Source organism: Perissodus microlepis, chromosome 20, assembly GCF_051167445.1.
Source record: "Perissodus microlepis isolate ML-2025 ecotype Zambia chromosome 20, ASM5116744v1, whole genome shotgun sequence".
Classification (NCBI taxonomy): domain Eukaryota; kingdom Metazoa; phylum Chordata; class Actinopteri; order Cichliformes; family Cichlidae; genus Perissodus; species Perissodus microlepis.
Genome location: NC_140480.1, coordinates 22,280,233 through 22,296,836, shown reverse-complemented (window position 1 = coordinate 22,296,836; position 16,604 = coordinate 22,280,233). Strand labels below are relative to the sequence as shown.

General features: G+C 39.3%; 1 protein-coding gene across 3 annotated transcripts in view; it reads left to right on the top strand.

Annotated features, from left to right (window-relative positions):
- The window catches only part of LOC146364494 (dedicator of cytokinesis protein 3-like), a 51,443-nt gene that overhangs the window by 2,507 nt on the left and 32,332 nt on the right, over window positions 1–16,604 (top strand). For all 3 annotated transcript variants that reach the window (XM_084917574.1, XM_084917573.1, XM_084917572.1), the window contains exons 2-7: window positions 4,798–4,881; window positions 6,115–6,155; window positions 8,066–8,121; window positions 12,750–12,846; window positions 14,272–14,420; window positions 15,787–15,871. In XM_084917574.1, coding sequence (XP_084773700.1) covers window positions 4,798–4,881; window positions 6,115–6,155; window positions 8,066–8,121; window positions 12,750–12,846; window positions 14,272–14,420; window positions 15,787–15,871 — 512 coding nt within the window. The remainder of the gene's footprint in view (window positions 1–4,797; window positions 4,882–6,114; window positions 6,156–8,065; window positions 8,122–12,749; window positions 12,847–14,271; window positions 14,421–15,786; window positions 15,872–16,604) is intronic.

The following is a 16,604-nucleotide window of genomic DNA, read 5'->3' as shown; positions in this document are numbered from 1 at the left end:
ACGTTAATGGCTTTCTTACAATCCTGGCCTCCGCATTGTTTGGTTTTTGTTTGTGTTTATGTCGGAAATTTTTGTTTCTATATCTGCTAGTGCTGTTTACCCTAACTTTAAAATGTCCAGTGTAGTTTATTCTATTGCACAGTTACGTTTATAATAATTTGCCTTGTTTTTCAGATAGGAATTAGTTCTCAGTTTGTCAAAAGTAGCTAAAAATACAAGCCATTATGCTAAAACATTGTGATATAACATAACTCTGAGGATGCCAGGAGTTAAAAATAACACAATAACATAATATTGAAATGATTACTGTTAAATCACAAGCCTAAAATTAGTTTTCTTGAAATCTTTTCTTCCTACAAGCTGAAAATGTTCCTTTTTCTTGTGCACAAATGAGTCACTGATGGATTTTCCTCATATAGGCAGCAATATTCCTTTACACTTTAATTGGAAAGAGCTCAGACTGCAAGTCAGTACCTGCCCACATGAGAAATGAATCAGATGTCTTCATCTGTGGCTACATGGATGTGGCTCAGATGCAAAGCACCAAATAATCAAGCAGTCAAGACCGTCGTCTGAAACAGACAAGTTTAGGATAAAATGTTTTCATGACAGAATAAAAGACTGAGATAATGTTCAGCTGACAGTGGGATTACAGACATTCGCCCAAAGTAGCATTTCTCCAGTTTCATCCATCCTTCCTATCATCTGCAGTGGAAAGTTTAGCAAGCTCGTTTCATCACGGCCACAGGATCAGCTTATCATTATTTCCTTTCCTTTCTTGTCCCTTTGCTAACTTGTCACTAGCAATAAAACAATAAAAATAGGTATTGTTAATGGTGTGACAGTCGTGTACACAGGCATTTAAAAGTTACACACACTCCTGCAGTTGGGTGGCATGGCTAGATTTCTGGGACACTAATTTGGAAGCAGATATAGTGAAATGCTCCTCTGCCTCTGTGGCAGAAATCGCTTGGTTGGCAAGACTTCGGTGCAGTAATGTGTCTCAGCAAGTGAGTGTGCATTCAAGTCGTGCTGAACTCCATGACTCAGTGGGCGAAGCCCAAAGACCATTGTGTAATTTTTAACTTACCAGAGATTTGGGACAGGACTATTCAATCCAGGAAAGCAGGACTTCCACAGTGTGCATACGTTCTACCTGTTATGGCTCACTGGAACTAAAAGGCAAAAGAAAACACATGTAAATAAGTTCACGCCATCACTGCAGCATAGATGAGCACAGTGTCCTCTTTGATAAAGCATTTCTCACTACAGTGGTGCCATTAGCACTCAGTTGTTTGAAAATGCAGCAGACAATTTATAATCCATAACAGTGTTTACTGTTGCACTGGCAGGTTTTTGATGGCATTACCACCTTCTCTGCAGAATATTTCTCCCCTGCGGGCCATCATGCAGTTAGGTACTGTATGTGTCTATCACTACTTCTCAAGCAAGGCCATATGGCTCTGTTTAAAACGTCACTCTATTACATATAGCAGTGAAACATTTTTCAGCACATGACAGCAACAGTCAGTGTTTACACTGGAAGCAATACAAGCATCTCCTTCGTCTGTTGTACAAAGGGAAAATTGATTTTATTTCAGAGATAGACATGTCTCAGGAGTAACAGGAAAGAGAAGGGTAGACAAGGAAAACAGGTCAAAGATGAGACTTAAACAAACACACAACAGACTGATGCTAAACAAGCGTGTAGAGTAAAATATTTTTATGTACGGAGTGCATATCCTGTCATCTCAGCTAGTAATGTCACTGATAGCAGATAAACTCTAAATGTGACTTATTGTTTTTTAACGCAAATGGACAAGCAAACAGCATCACCGAGAAACGAATAAATTCTAAACACAGCATCCATATTTCTGGAATGTGCCAATTTCACATAAAAATATCTGTTGATATTTAACTTTTAATCATTGTTTCTACTGTTTCTATCGCATTGTTTCACAGCACGTTTTTCTTTCATGTTTAATGGTCTGTTAATGTTTAGTCATTTTTATCATAATTCTCGTTTTTCTACACAACTAGTAGAAATGGATTTGGGTATTTTAACCTCCCTGAAGTTTCAGACTCAGTGGAAAATTGTTCATTTAATGTGTGTAAACTTATTCAGTGTATTACAATGGATTTAAAACAGCAAGAGTTAAATACGTTTGCTTTAAATAAGTCTATCCTTTCTTTTAATCTGGATTTACACCTCTTCATTAGTATTGGTGTTTGCTTATCTGATCCAAATCTGATACGTGACAAACGTTTTGACTTCGGCAAAGTGTTTGTGGTGCTACAATTCTCTCTTTTAACACTGTGGAGATGTGGATGGGTTGGAAGTTTGGGGGTTCTCAATTACCACATTTATCTGCAATCATTGCTTGAAAGACCCTTTTACACTGCATCACTACAGGATTGAGTCAAGGGGGACTTTGGTGTTCACTCATGCAGTCATCTTACTATTTCAAAAACCACGCTGAGTCTGTTCCCACATTCTCTGATTATATTAGCCTTTTTCCTACACACCATTGGTGGCAGCACTGCTGGTGAAAAGCAGTGAGTTAGAAAGTAATGGCCCGACAGAGGAAAAGTGTGAGCGAGTCTCACGATTCTCACGATGGCGTGATTCATATTCTCCAATTTGAGTCTACTCCCCCTCGGTGATTCTCTGTAGTAGGTGACCAGTGTGATGCTTGACGGCTATAACGCCGGAATGTTTCGCATAAGATAATCCAAGGATTGTGCCTCTTTTGTCACATGTGAGGTGTTTATGATGAAGGCTGAGTGCTGTCATAGAAACCCAACTGCAGCTTGTCTTCATTCTCTGTGCCAACACAGAATACTGAACTCTTAAAAGCTTTGAGTTTGTATTTTCGCCTGTTGATGCAAAACAGTAAGCATGTACGTTTGTCTGTGCGGTTCTCTTTCTAACTTAGATTGAATTCATTATTCTGGAAAATTGCTGCGTTTACACTTTCTGAAAGAATGAGCTAATTTTCATTCATTTGCTGCTGATTATAAATTATTTATGAAAATCCTTTTTGCGCTTTCACTCAGCTCTGAAAGTCACAACCTAGAAGCTAGACTCCCAAAGCTAAACTTTCAGAAAGATGTGTTTAATAGCTGACAAATAAATGAAACCAGGTGGCTCTTATGGAAGAATCGACATGTATTTATGTCATACATGGAACAATGTAGGTGAGAGAACAGCAGGAGTCTCCTGCTGTGCTCAATCCCCATAATTCCTTCCAATGATTTACTGGTTACACAATAGCAGCCCTCAGATGCCATGTGGATCATGAATTCAACTAAATAGAGGGACAGTCTGGGCTGGTATACTGTTGCGGAGTAGAAAATGTTTGCTTTTTGCCAACATTTTCTACTCCCTGTCCCGTCATTCCTTCCAACATCCTACGTTCAACATGTCAAAGTCTGAAGCTGAATTTTGTTGGTTATGTTTTGAAGATATGCTAATGCTCCGCAGCTCTTAGGCACAATGAAACAAGTGTGCGTCTGTGTGTTTACACAGCTTGGAGGTTTTGTGAGGGAGGACTTTGAAAATATGAGCCTGCGTTCTGTGCCCAACTCTCTCTAACATGACAATCTCATCTTGTTCTGATGTGGCCTCCGCTGAAGAGTTTTCAGATGCTGTGAGTGCAGGTTTTGCAATTCAAATGAAATCGAGTCCATTAAAGAATAGGACTCTGAAATAGGAAATACTTAGCCCTGACTGGAGGCAGAACGGAAAAGGTGACAAGGATGCTCTTTGAGTCTGCCCATCTCTCTTCCTAATACATCTGAACTCTAGTGCAATGCAGCATCCATAAGCTTGCCATTTTAAAATGCCCTGATCCTGCAGCAGTTACAGTGAAGAAAGCCCTCCAGTTTGTGATGATCTGTTGCCATAGTTACCCCAGCACAGGAACTGAGCGCTCGCTATCCTCAAACAGGCAACGGAGCTGAGCTCAGGCTCCTCCTTCCCTTCCTCCCCCTCACTGGTTCCCCTGGCTAGTTCATTAGCATAATGATTCACGCCAAACTCTCCTTGAAGGGCCACCATTTGTAGGTTTTTAAAATCATCAGCGGAGTGCCATCATTATTAAACAAGTTTGTCTTTACTGGGGCTTGTATACTGTTTGTTTCGTGGCTCATGTTGCCGAGCTGCAGTGCTGCAGAGACAAAATCCAGCTCCAGAGCTGATGCAATTTTTAAGGCCTTCACTGTGGCTTCTTCTCCCCAAAGAATAATCATGTCATCAGCGTTTGAGTCAGTGGCTGTTACTGAAGCTGGTATAGCAAAAAAAAAGCAGGTGGCATGAAAGATTTCTGCTAATAAGAACTTGTGATAAATCACCGTTTAGCTGTATTACTTAGCAGTTTGTGTGGGCTCTATTTTTGGGATAGTTCAATTAACTTAACATAAGAAAAAATCAGGTCGCTTAAGAATTAATTGCTTATTAAAATGACTACCCACTTCAGGGTGGGAGCTTGTTTACAGTTCGCTAAGCAGTGCTTCCTGTGTGACACTGTGTTTAGATGTTTGCATTAAACAGCTTATTAAAGCGATGCATTGACTGCCCCGATACAACCCCGAAACACATGCCGTGTGAAGACATGACAGTGAAGAGGGATGTTCCCTGCTCAATCAGAGGCCACAAAGATGAAAGCAAGCATAGATCTTAAATCTGTGATGTGACTTTTGTTAACAGCAGTTACATTAAAAAGTGCTGTATGGCTAAATGCTTTTTCATGACTTGATATCTAATCATTTGATTCGTTCTTTTTTTCTTCTGCACAGTAATCTGCAACTTCCGGTCACCAATATGCCAGGCGTTGGTCCTGGAGATTGGGGAAACTGTACAGATCCTGGAAAAGAGTGAAGGTAAAATCAGCCTGGTCTCTTATGTCAACACTGAATGTATAATGGAGCTTATTCCTTTTCAGTTATCTAAACTAGTTTATTATTACGTGCTTTTATTGGGTTTGCTGTTTACTTTTTAGAATGAGTAATGTCACTACTTTTTGGGCCCAATAAACAAAAAACAAAACACTATCTGATGGTAAGAAATAAAACAACGTTATACTGCCAAAATAAATTTAAAAGAAGATGCTAACTGTGTAAAGGTTGTGAAGCACACTTTACTTTGTCTTTTTATAAAGAGTTGTTTGGTTCCAGATGGATTTACTATCTCCCTGAACAATTGTTCTTTTCAAATTAAAAACAGTAAACAAATAATAACTCAGAGGCTTATCTTTTAGAGACTGCAGTGACATAGATAACAGGAATTTGACTCTTACCCTTGATGCGGTTTTAACCCATACTCTGGTTAATTGGGTGATTAACCAGATATGGTAGCTTGATTTTCCACAAAACAGTGAAAAAAAATCTGCAAAACAGTACAAAAAGCTTCTTATAATACCTTCCAAAAACTCTGGTGCTGACATTTTGAATTTACAGCTATTTCAGTTAGTGCCCTATAAAGGCTTAAATGATAAAAAAGAGTTAGCACCCTGTGTAAATCTTAAATACACTAGTACTTTTGAACAGATTGACTTGCAAACCATTAACTACGATAACATTGAATGTAAAAACTGTATCATAGCCAGATTATTTCTATTACTAGTAACAGATTCTGTGACTCTGAAGAAATCTCTTTACATTAAAATGAAAAAGGCTGAAAACCAATATTCAGTGACTCCAAATCTGTCATTGGAAAACATTCAATACACCGTGAAAACCAATAAACTGTCTCAGTTTGTAAACTGGCATGTTAGCTTTTAAATGATTCACAAATCTCTGCATTTTGGGTTTTTTTTTACATTAAACAACTTATTAACATTTTTTTGAAACACGGTTGTATAACTGATATTGTTTGAGTCTCCCAAGCAGCTAAACAAATGCATCAGAATGCCTATTGTCATAGATTTGTTTATTTCATGGTAATTACATTGACTATTTAGTATCCAGACCATGAGTTAAAACATTTCACTTTGAAACTCTTCAAACCAATGGAGACACAGCAGAATGGAGACTTGAAGGATTAACATTTTATTATATTATTGTTATTTTTTGTGAGGGTGAACCTTTCTCATGTGAATTTTCCTCTTTCTTTAGGGTGGTACAGAGGGTTCTCTACCAAGAAGCCTTCTATCAAGGTAATTAGAGCATCTTTAATCACTTTTAATAGTGTGTTAATTTCCATACCTTCACTATTCTGCATTGAAATTAGGTCAGCATAAGGCATTGTAAGACTCATATTTTTATTTGCATACAAAGGCAAAAAGACACTGTTAGCAGTCGATGTGTTATATCTCTGCAAGTGTGGGCTCCTTTAATAATGCAGCACTTTTCAAAGACTGCAGACTAGTAAAGTTAAGATTATAGCAGACAAATCAAGTGTCATGAACACATTTATAAAAATGGCTGCCCTGCAATAGAATGTGAGCTCCACACGAAGCTTTTATCAAAGCCTTAATCGTTTTTTTGTGAATGATAATGCGATATGAGAGATGTGCACCACCAGAAATAACCGTGTCTAGACAACAAAGACCTTAATGGCTGATGAACTTATCGAATATGGCTTTGATTTGACAAAAATAGAAGATTCCTGACCTGTATTTTCCAGAGGTGCTTTCAAAAAGACACATTTTAACCAAGATGTTCTGACTTTATGGTGCAGATATATGACAGCTTTAACATTTTATTCACAAATAAAGAATATATGATGACGAGAAAAGAAAAAGTGCAATAGAGATATGTTCTATGTGCATCATATGCTGTGCTTTTAAATATGGCAGTAAAATATGTATCGCTTCTGGCTTCCATGAGAAGAATTCTGTGGAGGATTCAAATTGTTTTTTCCTTTCAACCAGCAGATGGTGCAGTTATTAACCTCATTTTACCAAAACAAGCTATTTAAAAAATACTAATAACTTCAGTTTAATTCTAATCCATATCACAGATAGTTTACACGGGAGAAGTGCAAATAGAAAGAAAGTTCAGCCGAAAGGCGAGACGGAGAAGCCAAATCTAAAAGTCTTAGTTCTCTGTTTAGAGTCTGTTCATGCGGCGTCATTATTAAGATAAATCCTCTGCTATGTGCTCAGTAGGAAGAGGCTGTAGATGCACCACAGTTAGCGCCATCACAGCTGAGAGAGATCAATAGCTGCACTAATTCAATACTACATGGTTAACATATATCTGCCTCCCATAGAGTATGGAAGTGTTCAGCAAGCATCATTGCTCACCACAGCACAGCAGTGTGGAAACTCATTGTGCTAACAGCAGATATCTAAATGTTGCCTAAATGTTGCATGTTCATAATAAAAGCAATGCCATCAGAAGCAAAATACCAAATATGCTGTTAGAAAGATAAAAGCTGAGGGTAATTTTTGCAATTCATTGTGTCTCAGTTTGCTTAAAAATGAAGTGTCAGAAGCTTAAGTAATATGCAGTGTTGCTGGAGTGTTTTAAAGAAAGCACAAATGCTGTCCAGTCCTGGTAAATGTAGGTGTTAGTGGCTACATGCTGTCCTTCTCTACTCTCATCAGCTATTTACAGTTCTTACTAACACCCCTCCATTTTGTTATGTACTCCGCTGCCCACGTTCATTCGCCCCCATACTCTCTCCGAGCTGAGAGAATTACTTGTGCTCACTCTGGCCAATTCTTCACATCTGGTAGATTAGAATAAGAAATATGAACTGCAAGGGTGGCAGTGAGCACCACTCAGTCTCTCGTGCCCTTCTGCCGCTAAGCCAACACACAATAGGTATCCTCCACTTTGCTCTGCCTCCTGTCTCTGCACCTTTTTACAGGAATTCTAAACACACAGCAGAAAATGTAAAAATACATGTAAAGCAATTATTACACTTCTCTCAGCATATAATGTTTTGCCAGCAACAAAATGAATTAAAAAATGTCCAGTTGCTGCAGCTAACACGGTTTAGGATAGACTACCTAATAACACAAACATAACACAATAGTTTTGGTCACATGGTGCTGGAGAATTAGACATGTAATCCTGTCACACCCAATAACATCGTTGCTCTGTCCTCCATCCACAGGGTATTTTCCCAGTCAGCTATGTCCACTTGAAGAAATCTACAGTGACAAACAGAGGGTAAGCTGTATGATTAAGTGTTTTTATTCAAGCATGTGCAGCATCCTAAGTAGAGCACAGAATGTCAGTCTCAAATCTGATTTTCAAACTGCACCACAGGGTGTCCACTCTAGCTGATAGCATTCTTGTCCCAAAATAGGAACTCATCAGGACGGCTTTCCCTTGCAAATGAAACAGAATGAAGCATTATAACTGATATCAGAAACATAACTTTACTTTATGTAAAGGCCGTAAATATCTCCAGTCACCAGCCACTTCATTAGTTGTACCTTGCTGATGTTGAGTTGTATCCCCTTTTGCTTTAATTCTTTGTGGTATTATTTTAAAAGCTGGAGACATTTCTCTGAGATTTTGATCCATGTTGACATGATAGCGTCACGCACTTAATGGAGATTTTTCAGCTGCACACCCATGATGTGCATCTCCTGTTTCACCACCTCTCTGCTTGATTGAGGTTTGGTGACTGTGGAGGTCATTTGAGTACAGTCAGTTTAAGAAACTGGTTCTAGATTATTTGAACTTGACATGGCACGTTATCCTGCTGGATCAGCCATCAGAAGATGGCTACACTATGGGTGTGGAAGGCAAAAAGGTAACAAAGTATCTCAGGTGTTATGTGACGTTTAAACTTTACTCAGCTTGGTACTGAGGTGTACCAAGAGAATATACCCATGACCATAACGCCCCCACCAACAACCTGAGTTGTTGATACAAGGTACAACATGCTTTCACATATTTAGGCTAAATTATGATCCCATCATCTGAACATCACAGTAGAAATGATTCAACAGACCAGGCAACAGTTTTCCAATGATGTCCAATTTTGGTGCACCTGTGCGAATTGCAGCTTCAGTTTCCTGTTCCTAGCTGACAGGAGTGGCACCCGATGTGGTGTTCTTCTTCTGCTGTAGCCTATTTGCTTCAACGTGTGATGTGTTGTGCATTCGAGAGATGCTTTGGTTGTAACACAAGTGATTATGTGAGTTACTGTTGCCTTCCTATCAGCTCCAAGCAGTCTGGTCATTCGCCTCTGACCTCTGGCATCCACCAGGCATTTTCTCCCAGAAAACTGCCACTCGCTGGATATTTTATCTTTTTCAGACCATTCTCTGTACACCTCAGAGATGGGTGTGTGGGAAAGTCGCAGTAGATCAGCACTTTCTGAAATACTCAGAGCGGCCTGTCTAGCACCAACAGCCATGTCACATTGAAAGCCACTTAAATCCCCTTTTCCCCATTCTTCATCTTGACCATGTCTATATGTCTAAATGCATTATGTTGATACCATTGGCTTAACAAGGATTTAATACAGGCATAACACAAGTGAGCGTATTTTCCTGATCAACTCTTTAGAAAAGCAGACATGTTTGTGACAAAAGTAGAACTGATGTGGTTGTCTTAAGTACTTTTTATGCATTTTTTTTCACAGCCAGCAGAGGTTAGAAATAAAGCAATGCCACATATTTCCCAAATCAAAGTTTAGCAACATTTCACTCAGTGTACATCAATAGTAGTGCAGTGTTTTGCATATTTTCCCTGAGCTGTTAAATAAATGTGATCAAATCACACCCAAACAGTCCTGTTAAGCAAGATTAGCAGAGCTAAATTATACATCTTGTAATAGCACAGGCCCTCGAGGCCCTCGAGCCCCTCAAGACACGAATGCTGTAAACCATTTTAAGATACCCAGACCACAGCTATATTGTTAGCAACAGCTGCAGTTGCAAAAAAGTTCTCTACTTTGTAATTAGGATGCATACATATCAAACTATAAAAGCATAACTATTTCTTCCCTTTGCTGTTTGCTTGTCTTTGCACGTGGTCTTGAATCCCTGCACAATTTTCACTGTAAGAGTCCAATTGAGAGTCCAATTTAGTCTTTTTATTAACAGCGGGTGGCTTTAAGGAGTTGATCTGCTAGTAAATAAAACTAATTATGTTTTTTGGACTGCTTTGTGGCATAATTGGATTTATAGAGTTTTCTCCATCAGTAAGAGATAAAGTGTATTGTTTTGGAAACAATCACTATGATAATTATGGTGCTTTTCACTCTCATTCAACCTAATTTGGAGCATTTCTAAAGGTATGCATAGCGTGTCAGAGACTGACAGATTTATATTGGCAAGCCCTTCTGCCAGCGTCAATCCCAATAGCTTCACTAAAATTAGGGTGAAGGAACACCTTTTCCATAAAAGAAACATGTCATCATGTGTAAATGACTTTTTTATGTTTTTAGTTGACACAGTTAAAGTAAAATCCTTTGCAGTACTGAGAATTTCATTTAGAAGGGCGTGTGCTGCTCGAAATACACTGCCAATGATGTTATGTACAACTTCAGCAGCAGTGATCCATCACCATCAAAATCAGGCCTTTATTGAGACATACTGCTGGATGACAAGAGGGTGATATGTTTGTTTTTACTGGTCAGATCTATTGGCGCTGATAGAGTTGATGGAGCTTTCTTTCTCTCATTACACAGCCAGTGTGATACTGATTAATCAACTGATCAATGTCAGTGGATGCAGATCCCTCCCTCCTTTGCCATCTAATTTTGCTTCACCACTGATTAGTGGCAATGCCATCGTCTGGAGAATTACCACCTGACAGCTGCTGACATGCACGCACGCACACACACACACACACACACACACACACACACACACACACACACACACACACACACACACACACGAGTATACACTGCAGTCCTCTACATGCATCTGGTAACAATAGTCGGCCATGGGTGTGCGGGGCCAGAACGGAACAGAGAAAAACAGGCAGAAGAGCTCTGTGTCTGTAGCTCAGTGTGAATCAGGAGTTTGCTCTTATATCACCATCCTCCATTTGAGTTACCACATAGCAGGAGAACTCTCATTTTCACCGAAACAATTAAAAGTACAGGCTTCAAAATTGACATTATTATACTTCCTCGCTCCAGGAGCTGCAGTTTGGGAAATCTGCTTTGCTGTCTCATGGAGTTAATGAGCTGACACACCTACTGCATCTGTGTAGTTCTCCCAAAGCATCCCCACCACAGACAATCACCCCCACTCACTGTGCAACGAATGGAGATGCCTGCGTTGTTCCAAAATGTTATACAGTATAAAAGTTGGAAGCCAGAGCTTCACAAGCAAAGCGCAAAGCACCACAAGAGATTTAACCTTTGCTTTAATATTTCCCCATGAATGTGGTCACACAAGAAGGATGAGTGTTATGGTTTTTATTGCCTAGCTCCACCCTGTTTCCTAACTGCATTCAGAGAATAATTACATAATTCCTCATTGAAACAGTTATATGGATGTGTAATTGTGACTTCACCCATTTCTAAGCTAATCTGGAGACAGCTGGGAGTGGGAAATACCATTAAATTAAGTTTCAGTGTGATACCAACACCAGGATCTCCAGTATTCATACTGATATTATAATTTAAATCTGATAGCGTACAATAGAAATAGTGTATGTTCTTTGAAGTAACCTACTTCAGAATATGTTTTAGATAACACCAAAGAATTTATTAAAAGAGAGGCATTTCTTTTTATTGTTCTCTATTAATCATTTATCATATGTACAGTCATGGTAAAACAAAGTGAACCCTCTTTCAACTCTAAGATTTTACATATCAGAACATAATAAAAATCATGTGGTCCTTGGCGGGTCTTACAATAAATATAACCTGAGATGAGCTAGAAAAACATGACATCTTACATTGTGTTATTATTTATTCCAACAAAAATTGAGCCAAAATCCATAAGGCGCATGTCAAAACTAAGCACTCCCTTACTGCTAGGTTAAGTAGCAGCTAGGTGCAGCTACTCAAATGCACTTTATTCACTAATCATCAGCAAATGTGGTCGGATGTAAAAAAGCAGAAGTTTTTGCAGTTTTATGGTTTGGGGCATTCAGGTGTGTATTAACACAGTGCCAAGGAGGAAAGGTATCAGCAATGATCTTAAAGAAGTAACCGTTGCTACTCATCAGTGTGGGTAGGGTTATAAGGCCATTTCCAAGCAATACAGAGTCCATCATGGTACAGTGAGGAATAAGAAAGCATTCATGAAAGCTGCTCATTGTCTCAGGAGTGAAAGTCCAAGCAAATTCACCCTAGTGTCAGACCATATTTAAGTATGGCTTGCTTAGAAGGGTTTCCAGGAGAAAGTCTCTTCTCTCTAAAAAGGACATGGCAGCACGGTTTATGTTTGCAAAGCTGCATCTTAGCAAACCACAAGACTTCTGGAAGAATGTCATTTGGACAGACGAGACCAAAGTGGAGATGTTTGGCCATTACGCACCGGATTTGCTACAAAATCTGAGTATGTTGCAGTCGTTGAGTTGACCACGAACTCCTCTGTATACCAAAGTATTTTAGAGTCTAGGGCTGATGCAGCAGGACAATGATCCCAAGCACAGCAGCAAACTTACAAAAAAGAACAGCTGAAAAAGAAAACTATATGTTGAAAACACAGTTTCATGCTAAATACAACATTTTCATTATGTAGCTTTTCTAAAATAAAGAGGCAAATGCTGCAATTTTAAGATGAGTCTTCATATTGTGTAGTATGAATATGTTTTTGTACCAGTTGTTTTGATGCTTCAGGGATTGATTGGAAATTCATGTTTTTTCGCTGTAGGCTGTGCGAGACGGTGGTACCCCTCGAGGACCCTATTATCACAGAGACCACCTCCACACTGCAGGAATGGGGCGTTTTGTGGAAGCAGCTCTATGTGGTCAGTAGCAGTATATTACAGTACATCTTGCTTATATCAAAACAAACCACCAAGCAATAAATGTGCGTGGGGACCTGAGATTACTAAGATTTCCAAGGGATTTGACAAAACAGCTTTCGCAAAGAAAATGCATCCACCGTTGCTTCATTTGCATTCCCCTAAGTGGTTTGATGGAATCATGTTTTCTTTCCTGCTCACAATTCAACACCTGGTAAAAAAAAGTTTGCCGACAGAAGTAGTGATTCGCTAGAAATATAGTCCTGCGACATCTCCTTAAGATATTTCTCCACTCCGTGTCGTTCTGACTGTCACCCTGTATTTTCATGTACTATCTATGTAGAACAGACATGGTGGTTGGACACAGATAATGGCCTACAGACCTGTCGTATGCAATTTCATGCTGTGTCATTCTGCCATTTATTGATCTTGGCCTGCCTCTCACCGTTTCTTAAGATCCACCACCTTCACTCAGCCTTTACTTTGCCGGGCAAAAAGTGATTACTGGAAACCTAAAGCATCCTTAATCCTGCTAAGTGTCGAGGGGGCAGGCAGAAGTGGTTGGTAGGGTTTTGAGTTCGGGAGCTGAGCGGCTATGTTGCAGAACAGGCAACGAGTTTTTACATAACCTCTCACTGAGGACTGCTCATGCTCTGAGCAACTAAGCAGCCTCCGGCATTGGAGTAGTGATGTAACTTCCTCTGAAGCTCGACTAATATGAAGCCCCGATTTAACAGTGCTGGTTTTGGTGCTCACCCCCCTGTAGGATGCGGCATTGGCTAGATGTTGATACATTCCACCTTATTGTTGCCAATTAGAATTCATGGTATTACTTCAGGGAGCAATGGCCTAAGCATAGCTGTGTATCCATTATAATGCATGTAAATAGCGGTCTGAAAGGGCTCATCAACCCTGACAAAAATCTTTGTTTTCAGCAGCTACCAGCCTTTGAAAGCATGTAGTGTTTATCCTCATTAAATTTATATTGGCATTGTAGTGGTGTTTAATCTTTGCGTTTATGTAAACAAACCTGGGTGGTTATGTGGGCTTGTCATACCATTAGGGAGAACAGAGAATGCCTGAATTAAAACTGTTGTTCTTGGTCCGTGAGAGATGGTGATGAAATTCATTACTGTGATGAGGTCAAAGCAGATTTGTGAGGGAACTGTATTTTTTTTTTTCGTTTCATTAACAAAACCAGTGGGCTTGAAACTCAGTTGCAACACATATTGTTCTGCAGCCTGCACGGGCTGGCAGAGGCCTGGATTCAAAGCATGATTTTGTCTTGATCTCCTGTTTGGCCTGAATGTAAAATGAAATCACTGAATTCTTATTTCAGACCCATGGAGAGAGAGTTTTTAATCTTTTGTTTTTTTTTGGTGAATTTGTATATCCAAAACCTAACTTTTTTGCCTTCTTTAAATACAGAAACACAAGGTAGATCTATTCCATAAACTGCGCCATGTGATGAATGAGCTCATTGACCTTCGTCGGCAGCTGATCCAGGGTCACCTCGCCCAAGACCAGACTCGCGAGATCAAGCGCCACATCACCGTACGGCTTGACTGGGGCAATGAGTGAGTAACACTCGCACTGAGTGCACTGAGATTAAGAGAGTGGGTTAAGTGAAGTCATGCTATAAAGCAAACATTTGTTTCAAACTATTGGCCACCAAAGAATAAAAAAATAAATAAAAATGACACTGGAGAGATCTGCCACAGTGGATGAGTGGGTGTGTAAGAGCATTGCTGTGATGTAATTTTATGGTCATTTAGCAGATGAGTGAATCTGAAGCAGCTTAAAGTCAATGCAAATCCCCCCGGAGGAACTGTAAAGCCATATTCTTACTGTTGCCAGTTTCAAACCCCTTCCAACTGAGCTGTGACAGGCATCCATAACAGAAATAATGATGCGAGGGTTTCAGTTCAGCCGAGGAAGAGCTCTAGGTGGAGGGAAAATCTGTCAGTTTAAAAACAGATTTAGAGATTTTTTGCCATAAAATTCACTTTAAACAACTTTACTTTGTCAATATTTGTGCATATCGTGCTTGGAATCAAATATACAAACTCTTAAAGTATGGAGTCGTTTATCATGCGAGTTGAGGTCAGTACGGTGTGGTGCATGCTGATCTGTGAGCTGCAGTGATCTAATTTCATGGTCCGTGCAGAGAGTGCTTCACGAGTTAAGGCTGCACAGTTTTGCTTAAGTCAAGAGTTACAGTATGAGATGCAACCACATGAGACAACTGTACCTGGCAACAGAGCACAATTATTCCAGTACTGTTCTTAACCCCTTTAGTGGGTTACTATAATGCAAACTCATGTTGAGTGGTTAAGTACCATTCAAACCCATAAATCCTCGTTCTACTACAGGTTTCCAGGGATGACAGAAATGTCTTACTGAACTGCTGGAATAAAATGATCTAATATTGTCTGCTGGATGTGGTGCTGTAGCCTTAAAAAATAAACTTTTTTTTATTCTGTGTGGGTGATACACCAACCTGTACACAGTATATGGTTCATTTGGGTTAAAACGGTTAAGGGCAGGTGTTTTTCTTGTGTATTTCTGCTCCGTACTGTATATATTTATGTCAGCTAACCAAGACTCATGTGAGGAAAATTAGCTGCTAAATCTGTAACAAATCAGGCAATTGCTTAGCAATCTTAGCAATTGCTATTTAATGTTCCCGAGTATGTTTTGTTTGGATTTATTCGTGAGCTTTATATGGATTTATAGTGACTATTATTATGCTAAATTTCAGGTAAATTTCAACTTGATGAAAATTGTGGAGTAAGTGGTGTGCACTCAGAACCACTGTTATTAAGGAATGTTTGAAGATTTTATTATGGTGATATGACACCTTTGTTTTATTTGAGCTAAAAACTATAATGTGTTTTTCCCCCTCTGTTTTTCTTTACTCACACCAAATCCCTCTCCCATCAGACACCTTGGCTTAGACCTTGTTCCCAGAAAAGAGTTTGAAATGGTGGATCCGGATCAGATCAGCGTATCAGAGCTATACAAACTGGTATGTTGGCTGGAAATATTGTTGAACCAATTCACGCTGTACAAACACATCCCTTTAATTATTAAACAGAATAAGTCAGTGCAGTGCATTTGTATTCTTTGGATGATAAAATGCAATTAAATGTGTCCCTGCAGCATGGATAAACTATATATGTAGGCATGACTCACTGTCTTGCACTCTCTCCTTTTTTACCTACCGAGCGCTTTTTTTTTTTTTTTTTTTTTTTTGCCATTGCACACGCTGCTTTTCCATATAGGATTGTGTTGTTGTAGTGATGTGTGAATGTACCGATTATCAAATCATCCATAGCAAGGTGACTCACCAGAGACTGCACGATTCAGCTGTTGGAGCTGCGTCATGTGACTTCTTCTTTATGCTTATCTTACAGCCATATTGAATGTGTCCCTTTTCTTACATGCATGTGACTGTAATGCTGTAATCTAACTAGTAATGCATACATAATGCAAAGTGACAGGCCCAGGTGAGGCTGTGGGAAAAGTACAGTACTTGCAAATGAATATTTAATTGTTATTTTTTAAAAATAAATTGCAGATTTAAGTCTTGCTTGCTTTAAGCCAAGAACCAGACCAGAGACACGTTTCCATGAATAAGTCATGTCTCAAATGTGCTTTAGTTGTAGTGATGTGGGACTTCCAAATCTATACACACAGAGGAGACTTGCTGAAGCAGATCCAATTTTAGAAATGTGTGATTACAGCACAGATGTTACGAA